A 23692-nucleotide genomic window follows, 5' to 3' on the forward strand; every position below is an offset into this window, starting at 1 on the left:
TTTTGATGCTTATATTTTTACTTAAATGTTGCGATTTCAAATGACTAATAATAACGACATAAATGTGAACATATTCAACATGATTCCTTTAATCTGCTGAGAGAAACATCCACCATCACCTTAAAACTCTCATCACCGTGAATCACATCACCTACTCCCACGTCTCCTCTGCGTCGTTAAATAAAACCGATAAATATATAAATAATAAAACATCCAGTCAGTCAATCTTTCCCTCTTGACACCTTATTTTCAAATCTTCTTCTGGCACTTCGACTGGAAGTCATTTGGATTCTCACATCTTTTTGGATTTCCATGGCTGACATTCAGCGTCGGCGGTAAAATCACAACACAGACCGAAAGCCGCCTCATGTTGCAAAACATTTTCCAAACCCAGTTTGTCTGAAAATGACGGCTGTGAGGAGATTCCTCTAATATGTATCCAAAAAATCACATCAAGCATCGCCTCTTATCCCGAGAGAGGCCTGTTCATCCCAGAGATGCTGCCGGTCTCACACCTTCCCCTGTCAGACAGACAGACAGACAGACAGACAGCATGAGACCATGAGACTCCTCCTGGGTTCCCTCCGTGTCAAAGGTGGGATCAGCCACAGGGTCAAATATGGTTTGGTCGAGTACATTTTGCTGCACTTTTAAGACGTTTTTTGAATGCAGGACTTTTTGATTGTGGTATTTCTTTTACTTTTGCTTTTATTTAATTAAATGGTACAGGTTTATTTAATTAAATATATACATATATATATATATATATATATATATATATATATATATATATATATATATATATATATATATATATATATATATATATATATATATATATACATACAATCCTTTACGTGTCCTTTTATATTCAGCATCTGGTTGCATTCTGCATGTTAGGCTGAAATAGTTCATTTTTTCTTGTGCTGCTTGTGTTTATCTAAACGTTTCCATCCCAGAGAACCCGAGGATACCCGGGGCCTCCAACAGATGGCGCTGGTCTCTCTGTCCTCATCAGGAGTTGGGTGATAATTCAACAGTTATGTCATTAGGTGTACCGCTACCTCAGGAAAGGAAAGCTGCCATCACTGCTGCAGACCTGTCTTCTGCAGCTCCCACAAGATTATTTCAGCCTCTCATTTGACATTTTTTACTAATTATTTCATCTTCATGTTCCAGTTTGTGTGTTTTAGAGAGTTAATTAGCCAGTTGTCACTTTGCTCGCAGCCTCTTTATCTGCGTAGGCTGATAAACTCTTCTAAGATGCACCTGAGTAGGTGAGGAGGTGGAGGTCCATCTATCCGGGGGTCCACTCCTTTTTTTCTTTTTTTTATAGCCGCTCACCCTCCGATGCAATTAACCCAGCAAGACGCCTTAGTGAAGGGGGACTCCACGCCGACCACCGCAGCTCTCCAGTCCGACGGCAGCGCCGGATCTCCGGCCAAGATGTGCAGTGAATGTTACGTGAATCAGACATTCGTGCACGATGACGGGACCGTGAACGAGCACAAGTCACGGTAAGATGCACAAGAGGCAAACTTTCAGTGGCATGAGGAGGAGGTTGGTGACGAATAACTAACTTAGGCGTTTTGATTTATTTAAAAAAAAGGGTGAAAAGTGGGAAATATCTCTATTTTTATGACATTATGATGTTTTTGTCATTCAATCTGCTGCAGTGTGTAAACATGCTTTTACTTTGTGTCCATCCATCACTGTGCTCATGTGTTCAGGGTTACCTGCTGCACATTGTGCTGCAAAAATAATAGTGAAAACATGTGTTTCTTCTTTGGAACATGTTGCTTTTTGATAAAAATAAAAAAAAACTTTCATATTGTGTTAAATATCTGCACTGAAAGTCCCAAAGAAGACAATGTGTTGAATGACATACGTTCTGTTCACCCGGTTGCCTCAAATGACCTGAAAGCTCAGCGTTTGTCGTTTTTTTTTCATGAGACTGGTGCTTTGTGCCGTTGGCTTTTTGTTTGAGTTTGTTAGATGGATGTATTTCACCAGACCGCATGGGAAATATAGCCTTCATAATTTATGCAATACGTTTGACAAGACTAATGGAGGACTATCGATAACAGGCAGCAGACACAGTGATGGAGAGGGAAGACGGAAAGAGAGGTCTCCCTCTCTTCTTCTTCAGATGATTTCACACTAAACCGCTCACACTTTGTTTGAATAATAAAACACAGCTGTTACATCTCCATGTGATGTGTAACCAAGGAGATAATATGCAAAAACTTCCGGCAACTCAAGCACTCATATCTCAAAATGACCCATCCGTGCAGCGTGATATCAAAAGAGTGTAAAATATAACACTTGAATAGGTGGCAGTCTAAAAACGAAATGAATGCTTCTGCAAATAAAGTTTAAAAGTCGTCTTAGTGTGCATGTATACAGCAACAGCATTGAAAGCATCTGGTGTGCTGCTTTAGATGAATATATGTCAGCTGGTGCTACTTTTGCTCATGTTACATAACATGCAGCAGACAGACAGGTGAGAGCTGATTACAGTCACCAAAGCTCAGCGTGGAGACGGATACACTTTGTGACTGTATGTTTTATTCTCTAACCTATCATTTCCAGCACTCAATCACTCCACCGCCTGCGTGTTCCCTCTCCCTCTCCCCGGTGCTCCTTGTTCCCTTTTCAGCATTTCCTGTCCATCCATGTCCTTTCACACTTTCCTTAATTCCTCCTCTGGTTCTTGATGTTTCCTCCTCTCCCTCCCCCCAGCTCCTCTGCAGCGCCGCTCCAGACCAACGCCAACAGCAGCGGGATCATCTTAGACATCTCCACCCTGAAGATGGAGCAGCAGGAGAGCGAGGCGGTGCCTCCGCTGCCGCACCGCTTCCGCTTCAAAGACCTGCTGCTCGGGGACCAGAGCTTCCAGAACGATGACAGGTAGGCGGCGGCGGCGTGGAGAGAAACGCTAACTCACAGAAAGTGTGTCGAGCAGCGTTGTATCAACCAGTCAAAAACATCACGTTCTATTTATTTACACTCCCTTCAGCCCCTTCACCACACCACCATCATCCATTTTCACTCTTCCACCTGTTTTACTGTTACTCTATTTTAAAGGTATTAGGATTTTATGGTTCAAATGATCTTTTTTTTCCTCAAATAAATTGAACTACTCACAATCTTTTCATGCAGCCCCATCAACGGGAAAAATAAGTCTGTTAATTTTCTGGTTGCTGTAATTTCCCCCCCACTGTTTTCTGACCGCTACAGACCGAAACGATGAATCGAGGTGAATAATTGCAGTGCTCGCAATCATTTTATAACTTCAAAATGACTCACCGTTACAAAGAAGGAACTTGTACGCTAATTAGTCTGTTTGTCTGCATCTCAATTGACATCTAAAAAAGCCTTTTATAATTGACCAGCGGCACGGATGATTTGACGTCATTAGAGCTCTGTTAGTCATCTCATGCTGCTTTCAACCAAGTGCTGATTGACAGACCTCTCTCTCTCTCTCTCTCTCTCTCTCTCTCTCTCTCTCTCTCTCTCTCTCTCTCTCTCTTTATAAACAGCTGACAAATACTTCAATTAGCATTAAACACCTCTGTGGCAGAGTTTGCACTTGTTTTCATGTTACATCAGAGTCATTGTGCATGGAGTGTTTGACTTGTCCGGCCCTTGCAGCCTTGGCAAACACGAGAACATACACAAGCACAGTTTGAACTGCTCTCCAACCTTGTTTTATATATATATATATATATATATATATATATATATATATATATATATATATATATATATATATATATATAAATATATATATATATATATAAATATTATATATATATGGTGTAAACGGTGCTTGTGGTTTGGATTTCATCAGGCTGGAAAGAGGAAACGAAGCCAGAAACAAGGCAGAGTTTGAGGGTGCTGTCCGTGGTGCTGAAAAGAGGAAATCTCTGAATCACTGTTTTTGTGAAGTAGGCTAAGTGTGTCTGTCTGTCTGTCTGTCTGTCTGTCTGTCTGTCTGTGTGTGCGTGGGTGTGTGTGTGCGTGATACATTCACACAAGCATTTATTAAAAACTTGAAAACCCCGTTTTTTTCAGCACCAACAATGTGACCTAATTCACAATAAGAAGTTTCATTGAGATGTCAGCATCAGTCCCTCTTATCTCCCTCTCCTCATCCCTCCTCGCTCCTCTTTCACCCTCCCGTCCTACTCCGATAGAAAAGCTGACACAAGATAGACAAGATCAGTAGCAGTCTCCTTCCCTTCTGAGATCTGCTGCATTTGTTTTGAGATTTAAAACTGTGCTACAGCAAGGAGTTACATCAGTGTTTGCTTTTAAGGTCTCAAACAAAGAGAGTGAAAAAAAAAATACCCCGGGAAAAAAAAAGTGTTGTTTTTTTTTTCCTTTCTGTTATTGCAGTGGTTTTGAAAAGTGCAGCATTTTAACAATCTACAGCAGACGGCTGTACGCTCACATTTGCGTTGCCTTAAGATTTGGATGCAGTAAGCTTGGACCTGCCAGATGGACCTCAGGAGAGCGATGATCAGATGTAATTATAGATGTGATTACAGCAGCGGCAAACCTTTGAGACCGCAGTGCTGTTTGCAATATTTGACACGTCTCTTCAACGAGGAGGAAACATCAAGCGCTGCCAAGGCTTTCAGTCAAAGGTCATCGTCCCCCAGCTGTCAAACAACTCCATGGTTTCTGCTCCGTCCTGCTTGTCCTCCGTGGTGTCGTTGAAGGTTTTCGGTGCTCAACCTGTGGGCTTCATCTCCCCAGGGATCCTCCATCACTCAAAGAAACATACCAAAGTGGTGGTCTTCCTCTCAGCCCCACTCCTTCATCTCTTCTTCCACTATTTACTTTGCTTTATCGCATTGTTCCATTTTAAATATCCCCATTAGTTGCCCTAAGGTAAATTCCACCATGTAGAAGTGCGTAATGAGTAATATTAATTATTCATATTATGTGAGATTGTCCCATATTAATAGGTAGGCGTGAGTCTTCTCGTGTAAGTTGGACCAGTGTGGGCGAAGGGGTCGCAGTGGAGTGGCCTCTTCCAGTATTTAAAAAAAAAAAAGTCATGGAGGAGGTCGTCTATAAATGACTACTTCAGACTTTTCCAATCAAGAGAAGACAAACAGGTGGGAGGGAAGGTAGGGATGCAGGGGAGAGAGAGAGAGACAGGAAGAGAGCATCTTTGTCTGCATTTTTTCCAAATCCAGAAAGCAAAATCTCTCGCTCGTGATGCCGAAAGCTCCACATCAGCAGAGCTTCCTCCCGACACAAAACAGAAAGAGAGTCTTTTTGTATTTGTAGGATGTAAGTCAGCTGACACATAAACGGGCCGCAGACATGCTGATGATGCCATCTGTGTGAACACAACATCACAGAAGACAAATCAGCGTCTATCTGCAGCCGAACCATCGGAACATTCCTCCAATGTGTCAGAGTGGATGTTGCTGCAGCAAGGACCGCCGCAACAGCATCGTTTAGGGTTATTCCTGTCATGGCAACGTTGCTGTGGCAACAGCAGGCCCGCGCACACGAGACGGGGAGAGAGAGAGAGAGAGAGAGAGAGGGAGAGAGAGAGATTGTATACATTTCTAAAAATATACCAATAATCACTCCAGTCCTCAAAATAAATGATTCAACAAATGCTTCGTCCTTGAGTTTTCGTCCATAGCTCCGTTCGACCAAAGACATCATTTTAATATAAAGAATAATAATAATTAAGCGTCGTCGAGTTGAGTTGGTGTTGCTTTAGAGCCGCAGGGAGCGCGTCGGCCAAGGAGCTTATAGACTGACTGCACGACGCAGCTACAGGTGGCCTTGCGACACGATGGATCCGAGAGTCCTCATCCCGACCTGGGTCAATCCGACCGTGGGCACCTGGAGGTCGGAGCCTGTTGGCAGTGACGCCGGGCAGAGGTAGGGCCGCGTGGAGCCCCGCAGGTGCGCGTGCTGTCCTCGTGGCAGTGGATGGGCGCGCGCCGGGGGGGCTCTGAATGGGGAGCGAGGGGGGCGAGGGGGGGAGATACCACTCCGAGAGAAGTTGTTGTTTTTTATTTTTCAATTATTATTATTATGCGATAATTTGGCATCGATGCAGGAAGCAAAGTGAGCAGTTTGATAGGAGCTCAAACCCACTGAGATGGACAGAAACTACATTTAGATATTAATTTAGAGTGAAGTCTAAATGTGTGTGTTGTATTAATGGACTCAGCTGCCGTAACAAAGTAATGATCGTCGTGAAAAGATTGAAAAATGACTCAGATTTCCCTTTTTTTTTTTTACCTTTTGGAATGTTTTGCATAAAAAACTTTGGCTTTTAAAAAAAACATTTCTAATAACTTTTCTGCCCTTTGATTAATCGACTCATCTTTCTGCTCTTTTGACATTATATCTGCATGTTCTCCCGTTTTGGTTATAAAATGTCACAATGCTAAATGATCCCAATAAATCCCAAGGTGATGTATTTTGTCCAACCTACAGCCCAAAACCAAAATATATTACTACAATACTAAATATATTACAATATATTACCATTTACTTAAACATACAACAACAAAATGTAGAAAATAATGAGATTTTAAAATACACAAAAAGGGAACTTTAAGCATTTTGCTGAAGAAATTAAATGAAAAAACAAAATACATATAAATATAGTTTTCTTTAATCTTAATGAATCAACTAATCCTCCCCATCCCTGCAAATCTTCACAATTGTAAAGATGGAACAGGGTTACCTCATTTCTGCTTGGAAAATGGACATAATTATGAATCATATTCTATTGATCTACTAATTTGCTGATCAAAAAGTATGATCATACACTCAACTTTGTTGACGAACACCTCGAGGTGATCTGAGAAAAGCCGGGCTGCTCCAGAGCGGCAGGACGATCCGTCGCTTTAAATATCTAATTACTCCCAGAGCGCCTGATTGCCTGAAACGTGGATGTGACAGGCAGCATGACGAATGGAGGACCTCCTCTGCTAGTAATTGTGTGCTCAACGGGAGCTGATTAAGGGTCATTACATGCACCATTATGTGTGTGTGTGTGTGTGTGTGGGTGGAGGGGTGACACACACAGACAGACGGTGAGCACATCTCTAGGACCCTCGTGTGTTACAGACGGCCCTCGGTTGAAGGGCCCTCCGGAGCCCTCTCTGCCCCGCCGCCGGCCAGATGTGACAGCTGTTCTCAGATCTAGGGTTCCACCTCGTTCTCGGTGTGCACGCCTCACTTAGCTGCGATGAAGGATGTCTGAGCATCTCAACAACCCCCGCTGCCTTTCCCCCACATCCCACTGTGAAGCTTTCAGCCGTACGCTGAAACCCGGGATTAACTGCAGCGGCATGATCGCAGCCTCACAAGCCTTCCTCCTGATCGTGCTTTCACTCCCTCCTTTCACTTTTACCTGTTTGCACTCTCGGCTGCATTACAATAGGACTGTAAAACATTTCGCTGTGTTGCCAAGCTACCTGCGGCTTGAGTTGTGCTCGTTCTCTCCGGCTGTCATCCTCCCGTGCTTCTACCCAACATTATTGTTTCACAGTTCATATTTTTTGTCAAATTGCAGGCGAATGAGGGATCCGTCTTTACCCACAAGATACATGTACTCCTTATTCTACTTGTATTCTTTATTTAAACAGTTTATTCAAACATTGCATGAAAGCAAAACGCTTAAATAATGTTATAAATGTCAATATTATCTCCCCCCAAGTCTGTGGGGAGAGCATGTTCCACTGTGGGTGTGTGAGTGTGTCTGTCTGTCTGTCCACTGGCGTTCTACTGGACCCATCAGCCTGATAAACTGTATGCACATTTATGACCAGAGGAACTCTCGTGTTGCAGTGATATTTTTTAAAAGATATTTAATTGACTGCTGACTCGTTAGATAAGGATATAAAACAAGTCTGTTGCAGGTCACATGTTGGACTTTGTCGTGGCTAAAGAATCCGACATCCAAAGAAAAGTTTTGTGCCGGCAGACGATCCGTTAAAGTGAGGCGTGAAACAAGATGAATGAGTTATCTTTGCTGCCATGAAGGAGATTTGAGTGAGATTTAACTATGATAACACCCATGGCAGAGAGCTACACTCTTAGTGCACATTCCTAGTTTTGCAATAAAGTATTGCGTTTCATAACTCCGTATAGTAATTGGAAAATAACATCAGAGGCAGATCATTACCAAACTCTCCTCAGGCTGGTGATTAGAGAGACAGCATGAATATTCTCACTGCCTTTAAATGTGATCCATTAAAAATAAAACAGCGTGGAAAAACATCCGTGATGCTCTTCCTGCTTGTTGCTGCTGATTCCTGGGTGACTCTCGGTCCCGTTCTCGTCCCCGTTTAGGGTGCAAGTGGAGTTTTACGTGAACGAAAACACCTTCAAGGAGCGTCTGAAGCTTTTCTTCATCAAGAACCAAAGATCAAGTAAGTGGACGGTGCAGGTCATCTGCCTCACGAGACCCAGACGCATGCAGAAAAACACCCGTCTCCCTTAGCAACCACAGAGTTATTTCATCATTAGCACTGTGAACTTACTGTACTTCTACACACACACGTGAGTGTATTAACACACTGATGCTTTATGATGATTTATGATGATAAATGACTGCTGGAGGGGGTGTTAGTTTGGAAAACGGCTCCCTCTTCTGCCTTTAGGCCTTCGGATCCGCGTGTTCAACTTCTCCCTGAAGCTGCTCACCTGTCTGCTGTACATCATCCGAGTGGTGACGGATAACCCCGGCCAGGCCGCCGGCGCCAGCCACAGCGCCGGACAGCAGAACGCTCCCAGCGGCAACAACAAATGGTTGGTCCGGAAGCAGCAACGTACAAATGTACAAGTAACACATCAGTGGCAACCAAAAGAATCGCCCCCAAAGTGCTCTTAGAGATGATTTCATCATCATTTAAAGAAATGCATTCTCAGATCCATTCATTAACCTCTCACTCTTTTTCGTTCCTCACTCTTCTGCAGCGTCGACTGCCAGTGGAACGGCTCGGTGCAGGACAGAGAAATTAACTGGTAAGCAGCAGCAAGGTGGGATTTCTCTTTCAAATCACTTCAAATGAATGATGTGGTATTTCAGCTCTTTGTAGCTCGTTTCACGCGCTCGCCTTGCTGCTTGGACACGCTCATCGGACAGACACAGACTGTATTTATCTCCCACTGATGATATTTCCTGTTAATAAAAGATGTGCTGCTCCGTCTGACAGGGAGTTGATCTTCTGGGTGGATCGGAAAGTTCCTGTCTGGGCCATTCAAGTGAGTCGCGTGAGAATGAGCACATTGATGAATTTGAAAAACATTTCTAAACTATTTGAGCTGAAGTGATCAAATATTTAATGCCGGCTGCAGCTTTCATTATCAGAGGCTGAAATGGTCGTCCTGTTGGTGAATTATTGATGAGTTTGTGTTTGTTGTCCCTGCAGGTGATCGTCGCCATCATCAGCTTCCTGGAGACGATGCTGCTGATGTATCTGAGCTACAAGGTGAGACACAAACAGAAACACACGGAGACGTCAGGCATGTCAGAAAATACAGTCTATCAGTCACTCACGGTCCACGAGATTGACACTCCATAAATGGAGCAATTAGCTTAGGTCGTTTGTCACGACTTGCATTAATTACAGGATCTTGGTGGAGGTGAAGGATGAAGCGGTCATGGAAAGTGACAGACTGCATCACTGACGGCTATGACTCACCGTCTGTTGAGTGCTGTTTTTATTTTAACTCCTTTCTTTTATTTTAGGGGAACATTTGGGAGCAGATATTCCAGGTGTCCGTCCTTCTGGAGATGATCAACACAGTTCCCTTCATCATTACGGTAAAACGTTCACCATGGCAACCCATGGTCTTCCTCATCTCCCTCCAGTAAAACAATACAGTAAACTCTTATCTACTGCAAACAACACCATATTTATTACAATGGTAGCCTTCAGAATAGGAGGACGTAGGTTTGTTGAGAGCACGGACACAGAAAAGTGAAGAATGAGCATTTGGACTTAAAGTAAACCAACCAAAAGTTAAATTTAATCATTTATATTTAATCACTGGATTGTAATTAGCCTGTGTAGCCTTTATCACTAATGTTGCAGCGGATAAAGGTGGTTATAATGATACATCATAATTCATTAGTTGGTTTTAAAATGTAAAGTCACTGAACTTGTGGAATAAATGCAGTGGAGTAAACATATTTCCTCTGAGATGTAGTGGAGAAGTATAACATAGCATACAAAGAAATACTCAAGCACAGTACAAGTACCCATGCATTGTACTGAAGCATGAAGTTGAGTAAAAGTACTTTGTTACGTTCCAACACTGGTGGTGAGTTTGAGAACTGCGTTGTAATGTTTTACAGGTGGTTTATCTTAGCTGGAGCCTATAAGACATATTTCACATTAGTGTCAAGTTTAAGTGCTAATTTGTTATTAAAATACCACGCTGACACGTCAAAGTATACGATAAACATTTGACCTGCTTAACATCAGCACGTTAGCATCGTGTCACAGCAGGAACGCTGGCATTAGCATTTAGCTCGGAGAGTTGCTAGTGTAGCTTCATATTCCTACAGTTTTAGCCCTCGAGAAAAGCATCTAAAACGTATATTTTAAGTTTGATTATTATTATTTAAGTTCATTCTCATTCGAAGAAAGGATGAAATGAAACACTTCTCTTTCAGATCTTCTGGCCGTCGATAAGAAACATCTTCATTCCCGTGTTTCTCAACTGCTGGCTGGCCAAGTGTGCTTTGGAGAATATGATCGTGAGTGAAAAGCATTAAGTCTAATTGTTTCTGTTAATGAATCCTTTTCAAATCAACATTTTAATGACTTTGCGAAGGCGAAAAAACGCTCACAGTCATAATGCTGCAACATCAACACATCCTTGTTTTTGCTCTGGTTCTGGTCTCTGGACTTGTCGCACCCTGGGAGGGTTTTCACCACCGGGGGGGATGAATGGCAACCCTCTCTGCGTTTTATCGTTCTGTTCCACGCTGCTCATCTGTGGGAGAGATAATGTCATCTCACTAATGAAGCTTCCTGACAGAACCGACAACAATGATGAGAGAAAAACATTCAGTTGATGAAGTTGATGAATTATAGTGTTGTTGTTGTCGTTGTTGTTGTTGTTGTCGGGTAGAACGACGTCCACAGAGCGATCCAGAGGACCAACTCAGCCATGTTCAACCAGGTCCTCATTCTCATCTGCACCCTGCTCTGCCTGGTCTTCACCGGGTGAGGCTGCTGCTCTTTTTATTCTGTAGTGGATTCAAATTAACCCAAGGACACTATTTCATTATTCAGTTCTTCTCTGTGGTGGAGTTTTCTCTCATATCTACGATAGCTTAGCATCAGATAGCCGATCTCAGCATCATAAAAGCAACGAGGGAACATTGGTAAATGTTGTGAGGAAGAAAGGACACTTTCATTTTCAGGTCCATAAATTCCTAATCATTTCCTTGGAAGGTTCCTGCAAACAAAGAAATGTGTAATTTGGTGCCAATTAAACGTGATCAGTCTGAATACTCCCAATTACTTCCAATAGTTCACAGGAGGGCAGTTAGACGTTAAAAACAACTATTTAAAAAAACAGGCAAACAGAAAGTATTACATTATTTGATTAATAATGAATAAATATTTATTTGGGTTTGAAAGAAAAATTCCTCTGAAAGTCAATGATAAACACAACAAATTAAAGTAACCAATAATAACTCAGATCCTCTATTTTCACTGCAGGAAACTAAATTATTAATTGGATCTGTAAAATAAAAGGAAATGGATAAATGCAAACCAAAAACAGGAGAACTACAGCGTTAAAAATTACATAAACTAGCAAAAGATAGAATCAACGTAAAACAAATCAAGTTGAATTAAGTTGATCAAGTAATTAGTGAGTCAAATGAAGTCAATTTTATTCATTCAGTCATTTTTTAAGTGTGTTTATTTATGATAAACCCCTTGAGATGTATCATCTTGTCTTCGAGAAAAACACAATCACTACATAATAACAGAGAAATGACAGAAAAAATAAATAATAATAATAATTAAACAAAAGAAGAAAATAAAAGAGAACCTTACAAATAAAAAATTTAAATAAATAAAAATATTTTTTTGCGGTGCATTTTAATGACATAAATAACTGTCTCCCATATTGATATAATCCCTGTTTGTCCCCTGATGACCCGGTCTACAGCACATGTGGGATCCAGCACCTGGAGCGAGCAGGAAAAAACCTCTCCCTCTTCAACTCCTTCTACTTCTGCATCGTCACCTTCTCCACCGTCGGCTTCGGCGACGTCACGCCACGCATCTGGCCCTCGCAGCTCCTGGTGGTCATCATGATCTGCGTGGCTCTGGTGGTGCTGCCTCTGCAGGTAGGAGAAACCACGCCCATAAAACCAACCCTCGGGTGCATCCCTGCGTGGAGTCTGACTCCGTCTGCTTGCTGCTATGCTGTGTCAGTTTGAGGAGCTGATGTACTTGTGGATGGAGAGGCAGAAGTCCGGCGGGAATTACAGCCGCCACCGAGCGCAGACGGAGAAACACGTGGTGTTGTGTGTGAGCGCTCTGAAGATCGACCTGCTCATGGACTTCCTCAACGAATTCTACGCCCATCCCAGACTGCAGGTACCACTAATGCACTGTTGTACTCCGGGTTAGGATGTAGTAACGTGCATGTGCATGGTTCTTCATTCCACAGTCGGATACTAACGTGGTTCTTGTGTGATCTTAAAGGATTACTACGTGGTGATCCTGTGCCCGAGTGAAATGGACCTCCAGGTACGGAGAGTGTTGCAGATCCCTCTGTGGTCCCAACGGGTCATCTATCTGCAAGGATCCGTTCTTAAAGACCAGGATCTGCTGAGAGCCAAGTAAGTCTTTTAAAGTATTTTAAATATTGTATATCTACTGGATCTACTGGATCAAGTGCCAACAACATTTTTTTTTTTTTTTGTAATTTACAAGCACATGCAAGTAAATTAAGTCCAGGAGCTCAGAATAAAATTGATATGATACCCAATAAATTATATACAACATATATATAAAGGTAAAGGCAGATTGGCACTGGAACACTTAATAATAATAATAATAATAATAATAATAATAATAATAATAATAATAATAATAATAATAAAATAAAAATAATAATAAAATAAAATAAAAATAATAATAAAATAATAATAATAATAATAATGAGAAATAAAATAATTTAAAAAATGGGGGGAATAAATAAAAACTTACCTTTCATTATATGAAGTTAAGTATTCCTAGCACATTTTACACGATCATGATCAAAGCATCGTCTTCTCCCGGACAGGGAGCCAAACCTGATCAAATCTAGCAGCTGCTCCTCTCCGATAATTATTATCTAACCTCATAAAATGAAATTCATGTGTGAGAGTGTGAGAGGGAGACGGGGGGACAGATTTCTTATCAGATGTCTCACTATATTCTAATGTAATCTGCATCTGGGCAGACCTGTTGCTTGAGGGGCGTCTGAGAGAGCCGTGGTTGATTGGTGTGTTTCATCATCTCAACACATCATGCTGATGATGATTTGCTGTAATTAAAGGAGAAACAAATCACCTCATTGTGATACCTCTGTTACCAACACGGTTTACGGGGATCAGATGTGAAATGTTTGGAAAATAAAGAAAATAAAGACGACTTAATGGATTCCTTTGATGTTTATGTCTGTAGTGGATGACGACGTCTCATATTTTGCATTTTCGACGTGTTTGAATAATTGCTGCAAACCATCAGTAGGATATGAATCTCTATTTGTCCCTTAATATCGCCCACATATTCTCTTTTTTTTCCAACATTGTACTTATTCATTCAAGCTGTTTGCTTTAACGTTAATATCTGCTGTGACTCAGGATGAGCCAGCGATGTCACCAGAACTCCTGCATGACTAACTTTGGGAACTAAAAGTCAGGATATCTCTGCCTCTCCTGCTTCAAGATACACTTATTATTCATTCATTTTATTTTGAGTCCCCCGAATTCATACACCTGCGATGCTGCAGACACAGTAACACCCCTATGCATATGATATATGGAAGTATTAACTTTGATGAAATGGCTTATGTAACCTCGGTGTAAACACTCGCCAGCGTTGGGATGGAGCCATTAGAAGTAGACGACCGGGCGTGCGTCGAGCTTACATCCTGCATCTGGCAGCGCTTCAAATCCTCCCACGCCTGTTTTCAATTCTCCCCGTCTGCATTAATCATATGCAGGAACAGTTCCACGTTCACATACACAGGCTGTTTCGCTGGGTTTGTCTACATGAAGGCGACGTTTTAAAGTATTACGTTTTAAAGAAATGTCACCTTTGTCCCTTCTGACCGGTTGAAACGTCATCGGGTGATTCCTTCCAGCTGTTTTGTATTTGAATACTTTCTATTACTCTTGTTTTCGTCCATTCATTCTGACTTTCTGCTGCAGAATGGACGACGCCGAGGCTTGTTTTATTCTCAGCAGTCGGAACGAGGTGGATCGCATGGCTGCGGTGAGAAGACGACTAATGAACCCGTGAAAAACAACTCTTTAATCAGAAGTTGCCATTCAGTTGTGTACAAAAAAAACAACTCACGTCATTAAAGCTGTCTGTCACGGAGACAATTCCCAATTAATTAAGGGAGATTACTTTGAAATTGCATGGTGTGTGACTGTTTTTCCCTCAGGACCATCAGACCATCCTGAGAGCCTGGGCGGTGAAGGACTTCGCTCCAAACTGTCCCCTTTATGTCCAGATTCTCAAACCGGAAAATAAGTTTCACGTCAAATTTGCAGGTGAGAGTTTGTTAGTGAAGCATTTATTTTTGGATGAGAACATTGATGCCACTCTTATGTCTTCATCACTTCCATATTTCTGCGAACAGAGACCTTCGGATCACGCAGAGGTTAACTTCAACGTCAACCAATAGACGTGTGCGTGGGTGTTTCCTGACATGATTGCTTTAATTTATAAATGTCCCGTCTCCAACTTGTCAGCAGAAGAAAATCTGCATAAAGACTGGATACAAAGCGAGCCCTGCTTTGTATCCAGTTCTTATTTAATACTTTTTGATTTTAATGATCAGAATTCTGCTTTTTTTGTGGACGGAGATCCTTCTCTTAAAAGTAAGGATTCAGAACCCGCAAGTCCAAAATCTGCCTCCCAACACCTTCAACGCTCACTATATTATATGTTTTATTTGGTTTGTTAAATCTGTTGCAAAAGCAGAACTATTTAAATGACATGTTGTGGTTTTATGGGGAGTTCGGTGTCGTAACTCTCAGCACACAACTTTTCAAACTTCGATTCTACAGATTAAAAAGACAGCATGCAACGTTTTAATCGGATAAACTTTATTAATCTCACACTGAGCTAATCATCAATAAGAGAGAGAAATCTATCTTCCACTTACAGAGCGTCATATCTCGAGTACACGTGATGATATAACTTCTGCTCCTTGGATCGTTTTCAGATCATGTCGTGTGTGAGGAGGAGTTCAAATACGCCATGTTGGCTCTCAACTGTGTGTGTCCCGCCACCTCCACCTTGGTCACGCTCCTCGTGCACACCTCCCGCGGACGGTCAGTGATCGTGCATGACCTCGTCAGGCTTTTTTGATTTATCTTGTGTTTATCTGATGATGCACATGGGGTCTGGGTCCACAGAACGGGCCCTGAGGGGTGAATAAGTCAGAGCAAAGACAAACGGCAGGACGTAGAGTACATGAAAGCAAAAGAAAGAACCAAAAATGACCTTTTCAGTGTGTGCTCTTTGTAAAAACAGTGTAAAAAGCTCTCCAGTGGGGAAAAAATGATTTTTCACAGCATGCAAGCGGCCCACTTTTAGGAGCTGATGTCTCTGGCTGAGGGGGAACAAGGGGCTCCTGACAACGCTATAGAAAGGCAAACAGCAGCATGTTTTATAGTCGTCTGACTGTGGAGGAGATGGTTTACGTTGGCGTCCTCGAGTGCAGATTAGAGACATTCAGTGGGAAATACTTTTAAAAAGGAGCCAAGAGATATTGGTATGAATGCACATGATGGTGACATTGAGCTACAGTATGGAGGCAAATCAAGTAGTTATTTATTTAAGCCATCTTGTGTAAATATTAATATCCGCTAAGGAGCAAGTATGTAAACTGCTACGTTCTTCTGAGCATCAAAGCCCTCGAGTGAATCCCATAATTACCACAAGGCGTCACAATCTGAATATTAGAAACAAGCCGAGCGTGGATCAAGCTGTCGGAGAGACTTTTGTAATAATGATTGATGCTGAATGGATGTCGGTTTGACTGATCCGTCTCGTGTATTTTCCCCCCTGAATGAACGCAGAGAAGGACAACAGTCTCCGGAGCAGTGGCAGAGGATGTACGGATGTTGCTCCGGCAACGAGGTCTACCACATCCGAGTGTGCGACAGCAAGTTCTTCGGAGAGTACAACGGCAAAAGCTTCACGTACGCCTCCTTTCATGCACACAAGAAGTGAGTTTACAAAATATGATAAAGCATCTTCTTCAGTCGTGACAAGCTGGGAATATATTATGGCGTTTGTTACGTCTTCATCCGTAGCATCTTATCGCCATGGTTCCCGCCAAAGAGGTGCTAGGTGATGTTTCCACTCTTTATGCTAAGCTAACGAAGCGAATACCACATTCTGCTTGTCCCAAAATGTGAAATAATTTTTTTTAAAGGGGTAACTATGGTATTTTCCAACCCGGACCCTATTTTGTCATTTTTTTGTGACTCATGGAGGAACCACAATTTTTTAAATCCCCTCGAGTATTTAGGGAGTGCAACCTAATCGCCCTCCATTTACGTCATTTACGTTAAAATATTGAATATTGCTGATATTTGTTGGCTGTGTCGGACAGGTACGGCGTGTGTCTCATCGGCATCAAGAGGGAAGACAACAAGAGCATCCTCCTGAACCCCGGCCCGCGCCACATCATGGCCTCCACCGACACCTGCTACTACATCAACATCACCAAGGAGGAGAACTCCGCCTTCATCTTCAACCAGGAGGAGGGGAAGGGCCGCGTCGCCGGGGGGCTCTTCGACGGACCATCGCAGCTCCCCGTGCACAGCATCATCGCCAGCATGGGTGAGTCATCCGCTGCCGTTGATCAAAGGGGGAAATCACGGTTCCCTGATGTGAACATTTATGATTCACAGGCACCGTGGCCATGGATCTGCACAACACGAGTCCCCCCGACGTCTCGGGCGGGAAACTGGTCCCGCCCACGGTCAACGGGACGGGGGGCCGCCGGCCGAGCATCGCCCCGGTTCAGGAGATCGCCGACTCATCGTCCATCCTGCCGTGCGACCTCCTCGGTGACCAATCAGAAGACGACTCCGTCTTCACGGATGAGAAAGGCCACTTGTCTACCGAGTAAGGTTGTCTCTGTGTCCAGGATTTAGATCATAGAATGCATCATTATAGATCATTTAAACTGAAAAGTAATGACATTTTATATAAAACTTAATTTAACATATCATTATAACCATCTTTGTTTGAAGTACAGTGTTATTTAATATATGTAAAATTAAGCCAACAAGCATACATAATCCAACAGAATCTAGTTCATTCACCATTATGCAACCTCCCGGAGCATCTAGCCAAAACAGGCACATTTTCCTCATCTGTTATCATTCTCTGAATTACCCAGCATGCATTTCAACCTGAGTGCTCCGGTGGCTTTTTTCCAAGGTAATGTGATTGAATTATTGAATATCCAGGAAACCGGATTGTTTTTGTTCTTACAAAAGAAAACGTCCAAAAGAAAAACGCTCATTTGTTCTCCAAGGAAATGTGTCATTCATGCTTTTTGTATTTTCCGCTGGCAGGTACGTGAAAGGTTACCCCCCCAACTCTCCGTACATCGGGAGCTCGCCCACCTTGTGCCATCTGTTGGCTGAAAAAGCCCCGTTTTGCTGCCTACGTCTGGACCAGGTGGGCAGTCGCTCTCTTCCAACTTAGTGACTCAATTACTTACTGCCTCCATCATCCCTTCCATCCTCTCTGTCACATCCTAAACAACTATTTCTGTGCTCCCTCCATGCAGGGCTGCAGGCACAACAGCTTCGAGGATGCCAAAGCGTACGGTTTTAAAAACAAGCTCATCATCGTGTCTGCCGAGACGGCGGGGAACGGCCTGTATAATTTCATAGTGCCGCTCAGAGCCTATTACAGGCCCAGGAAAGAACTCAACCCCATTGTGTTGCTGCTGGATAACCCGTGAGTCCACGTTCACACGATCTTTCTTTCTTTCAACTTTCACTCCGCCGTTCAACACCTCACGCCGGGAAACATGACGTGTCCTAAAAGCTCGCGTCAGCCGAGCTATTAGCACGAGGCTGCGGAGGTGGAACTACGTTGTCACTCCAGATGGTCGGTCGCTGCCGCCGCTGCACGCGGTGACGGGGTGGGTTTTTGGGGCGACAAAGAAAATCGAAAAAAACTCTGTAGCTGCAGACAGTAACCATAGCAACTTCCTTTGCCTTGAACCGGAATGAGAATATATATATATATATTAAATAGAGGTACGAGGGGGGAGAAAATAGATGAGAGATGATTTCTTTTTGGAGAACACCAAGCCGGCTTTCATCAACAGCCCTGATGCGTCCCTTTTCAGCCCCCACATCCGAGCTCTCAGGACATAGAAACACACATAACAATAAACTCTCTCCCTCCGATGCAGCCCTCCCTCCCTCCCTCGCTCCATCCCTAGCGCTGTCACACAAATACAAACACCCACACACTTTGCAATTCAAGCATTATGACAGCCTTGGGTCTCTCGTCAGCAGGACTGGGCAGATGCATACAGTAATAGGTGGTGATGTTGGCGGACAGTAAGACAGTAATAGAGCAGCTACATCTCTCGGAGCATGCTCGTCCCTCACCCTAATGTTTAAGGGCCACTGAGGTACTTCCTGTTGTCCAGCATCACAAAGTAAACCCTCCTAAAGCACACATGAAGTCATGTTCTGGGTGTTTAATGTGCACAAAGTCCAATATCTTGGATGAAAACAGTTAAATCAACAACACATCATCTTCCACAATTCAGATTTCAATGATCAACTCATGTGTTTTAGTGTGTTTACTTTTCATATAGTTAGGGGTCTGAAAAGTGAAGCCAATGTGGAAGTGCCTAAAACCTGCATTCTTTTTAATGGCCAGCAGGGGCCGACTCTCCTGGTTGCAAAAAGAAAAAAAGGGAACTGATACATGAGAAATAATCCTATTAAGTTCCCATTTAAAGTAGACGATAAAGACGAGTATGCTTTAGGGCGTGGCTACCTTGTGATTGACAGGTGATACTATTGTAGACCATTGTCTGGTCTGGAAGTTGTCCCTGCTTTCGTCTAAGATTCAACTTTTCACAGTGCGTCACCACTTATTCCAGACCTTCTTTTTATATTGCTTTTAACTGTACTGCAAATGTTTCATTTATTGTACGTTTCTTTATTGTATTGTCTTTGGAAGGTAAACACTCAGAAACCCAAACAGACATTCCCCCAAAGGACACAGGGCTTTACAAACGAACGCCCACGTTCATCAAACCAAACCGAGTCTAAACCAGCACAATAATTAAAACATGCAGCGGTGCAGCAATATATCCCTGGTCTCCAGACTCACACTTGCCTTCAAAGCGTGAGATGCAAGGTCATAAAAATTCTGAAAAAGCTTGCTAAAAATGTATTTAACGACATCTTCCAATTGAACGTAGAGAAAACAACAATCATAACATCATATTTACATTAACTGGACATAATTGCAGGCAACCTGTTCAAGGCTTTCTCCAAGTGAGTGGCAGATAGGAAGGTTTTTCATGTGAATACTCCATCTTTGTGTATCGTCCATGATATTACATATACATTTAATACCTACTAAACAACATGTTTGTCCGGTTTGGACTCGAGAAAACAAACTGGACCTCATACATCATGTTTCCTGTAGGCCAGATAATCACTTTCTGGAGGCCATCTGCTGTTTTCCCATGGTCTACTACATGGCCGGGACCATAGACAAGTAAGTAATACCTGCTTTTCCTTATGAATGCATTATCCTTTCACACATTCATCCTTTCATTCAAATGTATTCAAGAGGAGTTTGTGCTCCGCTGAGCTGCAGCATGTTCCAGGCAAATTGGTGTCTTTGTTCAGTGTTTTGTTGCGTGTTCCAGTCTGGACAGCCTGCTGCAGTGCGGCATCATCTACGCCGACAATTTGGTGGTGGTGGATAAGGAGAGTACAATGAGTGCCGAGGAAGACTACATGGCCGACGCCAAAACCATCGTCAACGTGCAGACCATGTTCAGGTAACGAATCAAACCACTGTTTGCATCTGAGCCTCCAAATGTTTGCACGAAAATGATCTTTAAAAGTTTGGTCATAAATAGTGATATTTATCTCCCTTTTTAATAAATAACACTACTTCTCCCTCTCATCCCAGGTTGTTTCCCAGTCTCAGCATCATCACAGAGCTCACTCATCCATCCAACATGAGATTCATGCAGTTCAGAGCGAAGGACTGTTATTCGCTGGCTCTCTCCAAGCTGGAAAAGGTAACAACAAGGAAGGCTTACGGTGAATTGCTCAGCATGAATAATGGATGTGAATTGTTAAGAGAAGCTTTTTTTCCTTTCTTTCTTTTCTTCATGCTGTTATTATGTTTGCCATTTCCTTCTGACTTTCTGCAGCGCTCAGAAAAGAAAGTGGCTTGTTTTTGTGCGTCTCCCCCACAGAAAGAGCGAGATAAAGGTTCCAACTTGGCCTTCATGTTTCGCCTACCCTTCGCTGCGGGGAGAGTGTTCAGTATCAGCATGTTGGACACCCTGCTGTATCAGGTCTGTATGCACCCCGATGGCTACGCACCTCAAAACCCTTTTCAACACCGGCTGAAAGGAAGTGTGTCAGCGTCACCTCAAGAAAACGGAGCGTTAGCAGCATAAAGCAAAAGTGCCCTCTTGTGTTCAGTCATTGACAGAAAAGAAAAATGACCTAAATGTATTTATGTCCAATTCTGTGGTTCTGTGTCAGTCTTTTGTGAAGGACTACATGATCCTGATTGCAAGGCTGCTGCTGGGACTGGACACCACCCCGGGATCAGGATTCCTCTGTGCCGTGAGTTAGAGAGAAATACAGAAATACATTATTTGATTCACTGCCGTACTCCTGTTTATCCAACTAAAAGTATCTTGTTCCAGATGAAAGTAACAGAGGAGGATCTGTGGATTAGTACTTATGGCAGACTCTTCCAGAAACTCTGCTCCTCCAGTGCTGAAATTCCGATCGGGATCTATCGGACGGAATCCCACGTTTTCCCGATTTCTGAGGTGAGACGTATGAGATGATGCATCGACGTCTATCACAGGGAGGATTGTGCAGATTTCAAGACCACACCCATCCGATAGTTTGAGACATTTTAATCAAAAGTAAAAATCCCAAAAGTCATGAGGATTCATCTTCTTGGAACCATGAATGTCTGTACAAATAATGTGCAAAATCCATTCAGTAGCTATTTAAATGATTCACAGAATAAGTGAAAACGTTGGTGGCAAAGTCAGTGACCAAAGTCAGTAGGTATATCCTCTGGGGACCATAAATCTCTGTACAAACTGTCTCTACAATCACTCCAATAGTTGATCAAATATCTACATTCCTAGATCCTATAAGAACTTTAATTTACAGTCGCAGGTGTCGGTCAGCGTCGATGACGAGGACGCCAAGGACAAGGGGGAGGAGTCCCGCGGCAACGAGCAGTCGGACCACCCCCTGCTGAGGAAGAAGAGCATGCAGTGGGCGCGGCGTCTGAGCAAGAAGAGCGTGAGGTGGCAGGGGATGAGCCGGGACTCCAGCAGGGACCACGGCCACCAGCGCATCGCTCAGCAGCGCCTCAACCTGTACCGCCGCTCCGAGAGGGAGGAGCTGTCCGAGCTGGTCCGCAACCGCATGAGGCACCTGGGCCTGCCCACCTCTGGATATGGTGAGGATGGACACGCCTCTAACGGCCGCCGCGTTCACGACTTCTTCCTCTGCTTAAAAAGCTTGTTTTCTTGTCTGACCGCTGTGTGTAGAAGACCTCGCTAATCTGACGGCCAGCGACGTCATGAACAGAGTCAACCTGGGATACCTGCAAGGTAAGGATGTCGATGATGTGGCCCTTACAGGTGTGCAGGTGTGGTTGTACCTGGTTAGACACCTCCATACCCACTGATGACCTTTGTGTTTCAGACGAGCAGAACGATCAGCAGAACACCCTCTCCTACGTCCTCATCAACCCGTCTCCGGACACCCGGCTGGAGCTCAATGACGTTGTGTAAGCGTTGACTGTTGGATTGTGTGCGTGGGTTCGTGTGTTGTTTGGCAGTAATCTGGTGGAATTTGAGTCACCGCTGCTACTGTTTACTTTCTCAGCTTTGTCTTATTTGTGTATCGCTGTGTATATTTTATCGACCTCGTGATTATCCAAGCAAATGTTGTGATTTTTCACGTTGGACAACAGTGAAGACAAAAAACATTTCCGAGGAGTCTGCCATGTTTCAGCCCTACTGTTGTATTTTTACATTCTTCTACACGCTTGGAAAGGGAGGGGTGGGCGGAGGGATATTCACTGCAACCTGCAACCTCACAGCTGGACGCCATTAGAGCCTTCACACTGGTCCTTTAAAGCAATCGATACTCGTATAGTATAGAATATATTCTAAATTATGATCCTGAAACCCTAACCCTAGAATTTAGGTTTATATAAACATAAATAAATAAATAATAGTCTACAAAATAGGCAGCATGTTCTTCTGACCCAAGTTAGGGTTAGGTTCAGGCCCCAGAAGAACCTGCCAATTTCGCAGCGTTTTGTTTTGGAAATAAAATACAAGCACCTATCAGTATCCATGGCAACGGTTGTTTCCTGTTGATGATAGAGTCCCATAGTTCAGGTGAGAAATGGATCAGTTTCAGAAAGTGTCTGAATTCTGAGCAAACCCACGTCTAATTCCTCACTCCGCCCTCCGGTCCTCTCTTTTATCCCTCAGGTACTTGATTCGCTCGGACCCCCTGGCTCACGTCCCGGACGAGCCCCCCGTCCACAGAAGCAGCCTGAAGGAGAGACACGAGTCCGGCGGGGACACCTGAACGACGACGAGCGCTGCAACGCTCCAGCGCCGACAGTCCACAGCTGTATTATACGAGTGCCTACTGTTTGGAAGGTGACGTTTGACGTCATCTGTGACATTTCTATCCTCCTGCTAGCAGAAATGTGTTTATCTCTGCTGTGGAAGAATCTCTCAGATGAGCAGTCAGGGACACGCTGGTTAACAAAGCAAATGATGAATTTGAATCGGGTCCGTCACACCTGCAGCGTTGCCCTTGAGAGTTCCACATTCGACCACAGTGAATCATATGTTTTGTTTCTGCTCGTTCGTCCCTCAGGAAACGTGAACATCAAGATGAGAGATTTTGGGGATTCAGAGCTTCGTGGCCCGGGATGTGTCCGTCTTTTCTTGACTTTTTAAAGACACGATTTCTAAACGTCCCTGGGCCACAAACGTACCACATCAAATTAAGTATTTTCGCTCCACACTGTGTGACTTAAATGAAATATTAAAGCTATATTTAAAGCTTATTTTTCGTAGCTAAAAAACCGTAGAAGCAGTTTGAAGTTGTGTCAAGGTCTTAAAATAGTAAGTTATG

General features: G+C 43.3%; 1 protein-coding gene across 1 annotated transcript; it reads left to right on the plus strand.

Moving 5' to 3' along the window:
* The first annotated feature begins 1153 nt into the window (after window positions 1-1153).
* kcnt1a (potassium sodium-activated channel subfamily T member 1a) lies at window positions 1154-23667 on the plus strand. The gene is made up of 31 exons (XM_084035862.1): window positions 1154-1517; window positions 2743-2910; window positions 8347-8426; window positions 8658-8805; window positions 8974-9021; window positions 9213-9261; window positions 9429-9488; window positions 9749-9823; window positions 10679-10762; window positions 11140-11234; window positions 12193-12373; window positions 12462-12626; window positions 12735-12871; window positions 14450-14513; window positions 14689-14797; window positions 15475-15583; window positions 16334-16483; window positions 16873-17102; window positions 17174-17390; window positions 17846-17951; window positions 18064-18236; window positions 19959-20030; window positions 20185-20319; window positions 20454-20565; window positions 20746-20847; window positions 21041-21124; window positions 21208-21336; window positions 21692-21986; window positions 22078-22140; window positions 22235-22319; window positions 23035-23667. Exons 1-31 carry the CDS (start codon window positions 1351-1353, stop codon window positions 23132-23134), a joined length of 3792 nt encoding a protein of 1263 aa, XP_083891988.1. The 5' UTR covers window positions 1154-1350; the 3' UTR covers window positions 23135-23667.
* The last annotated feature ends 25 nt before the right edge of the window (window positions 23668-23692 follow it).

Source organism: Eutrigla gurnardus (assembly GCF_963514095.1).
Source record: "Eutrigla gurnardus genome assembly, chromosome: 19".
In the NCBI taxonomy this organism is placed as follows: Eukaryota; Metazoa; Chordata; class Actinopteri; order Perciformes; family Triglidae; genus Eutrigla; species Eutrigla gurnardus.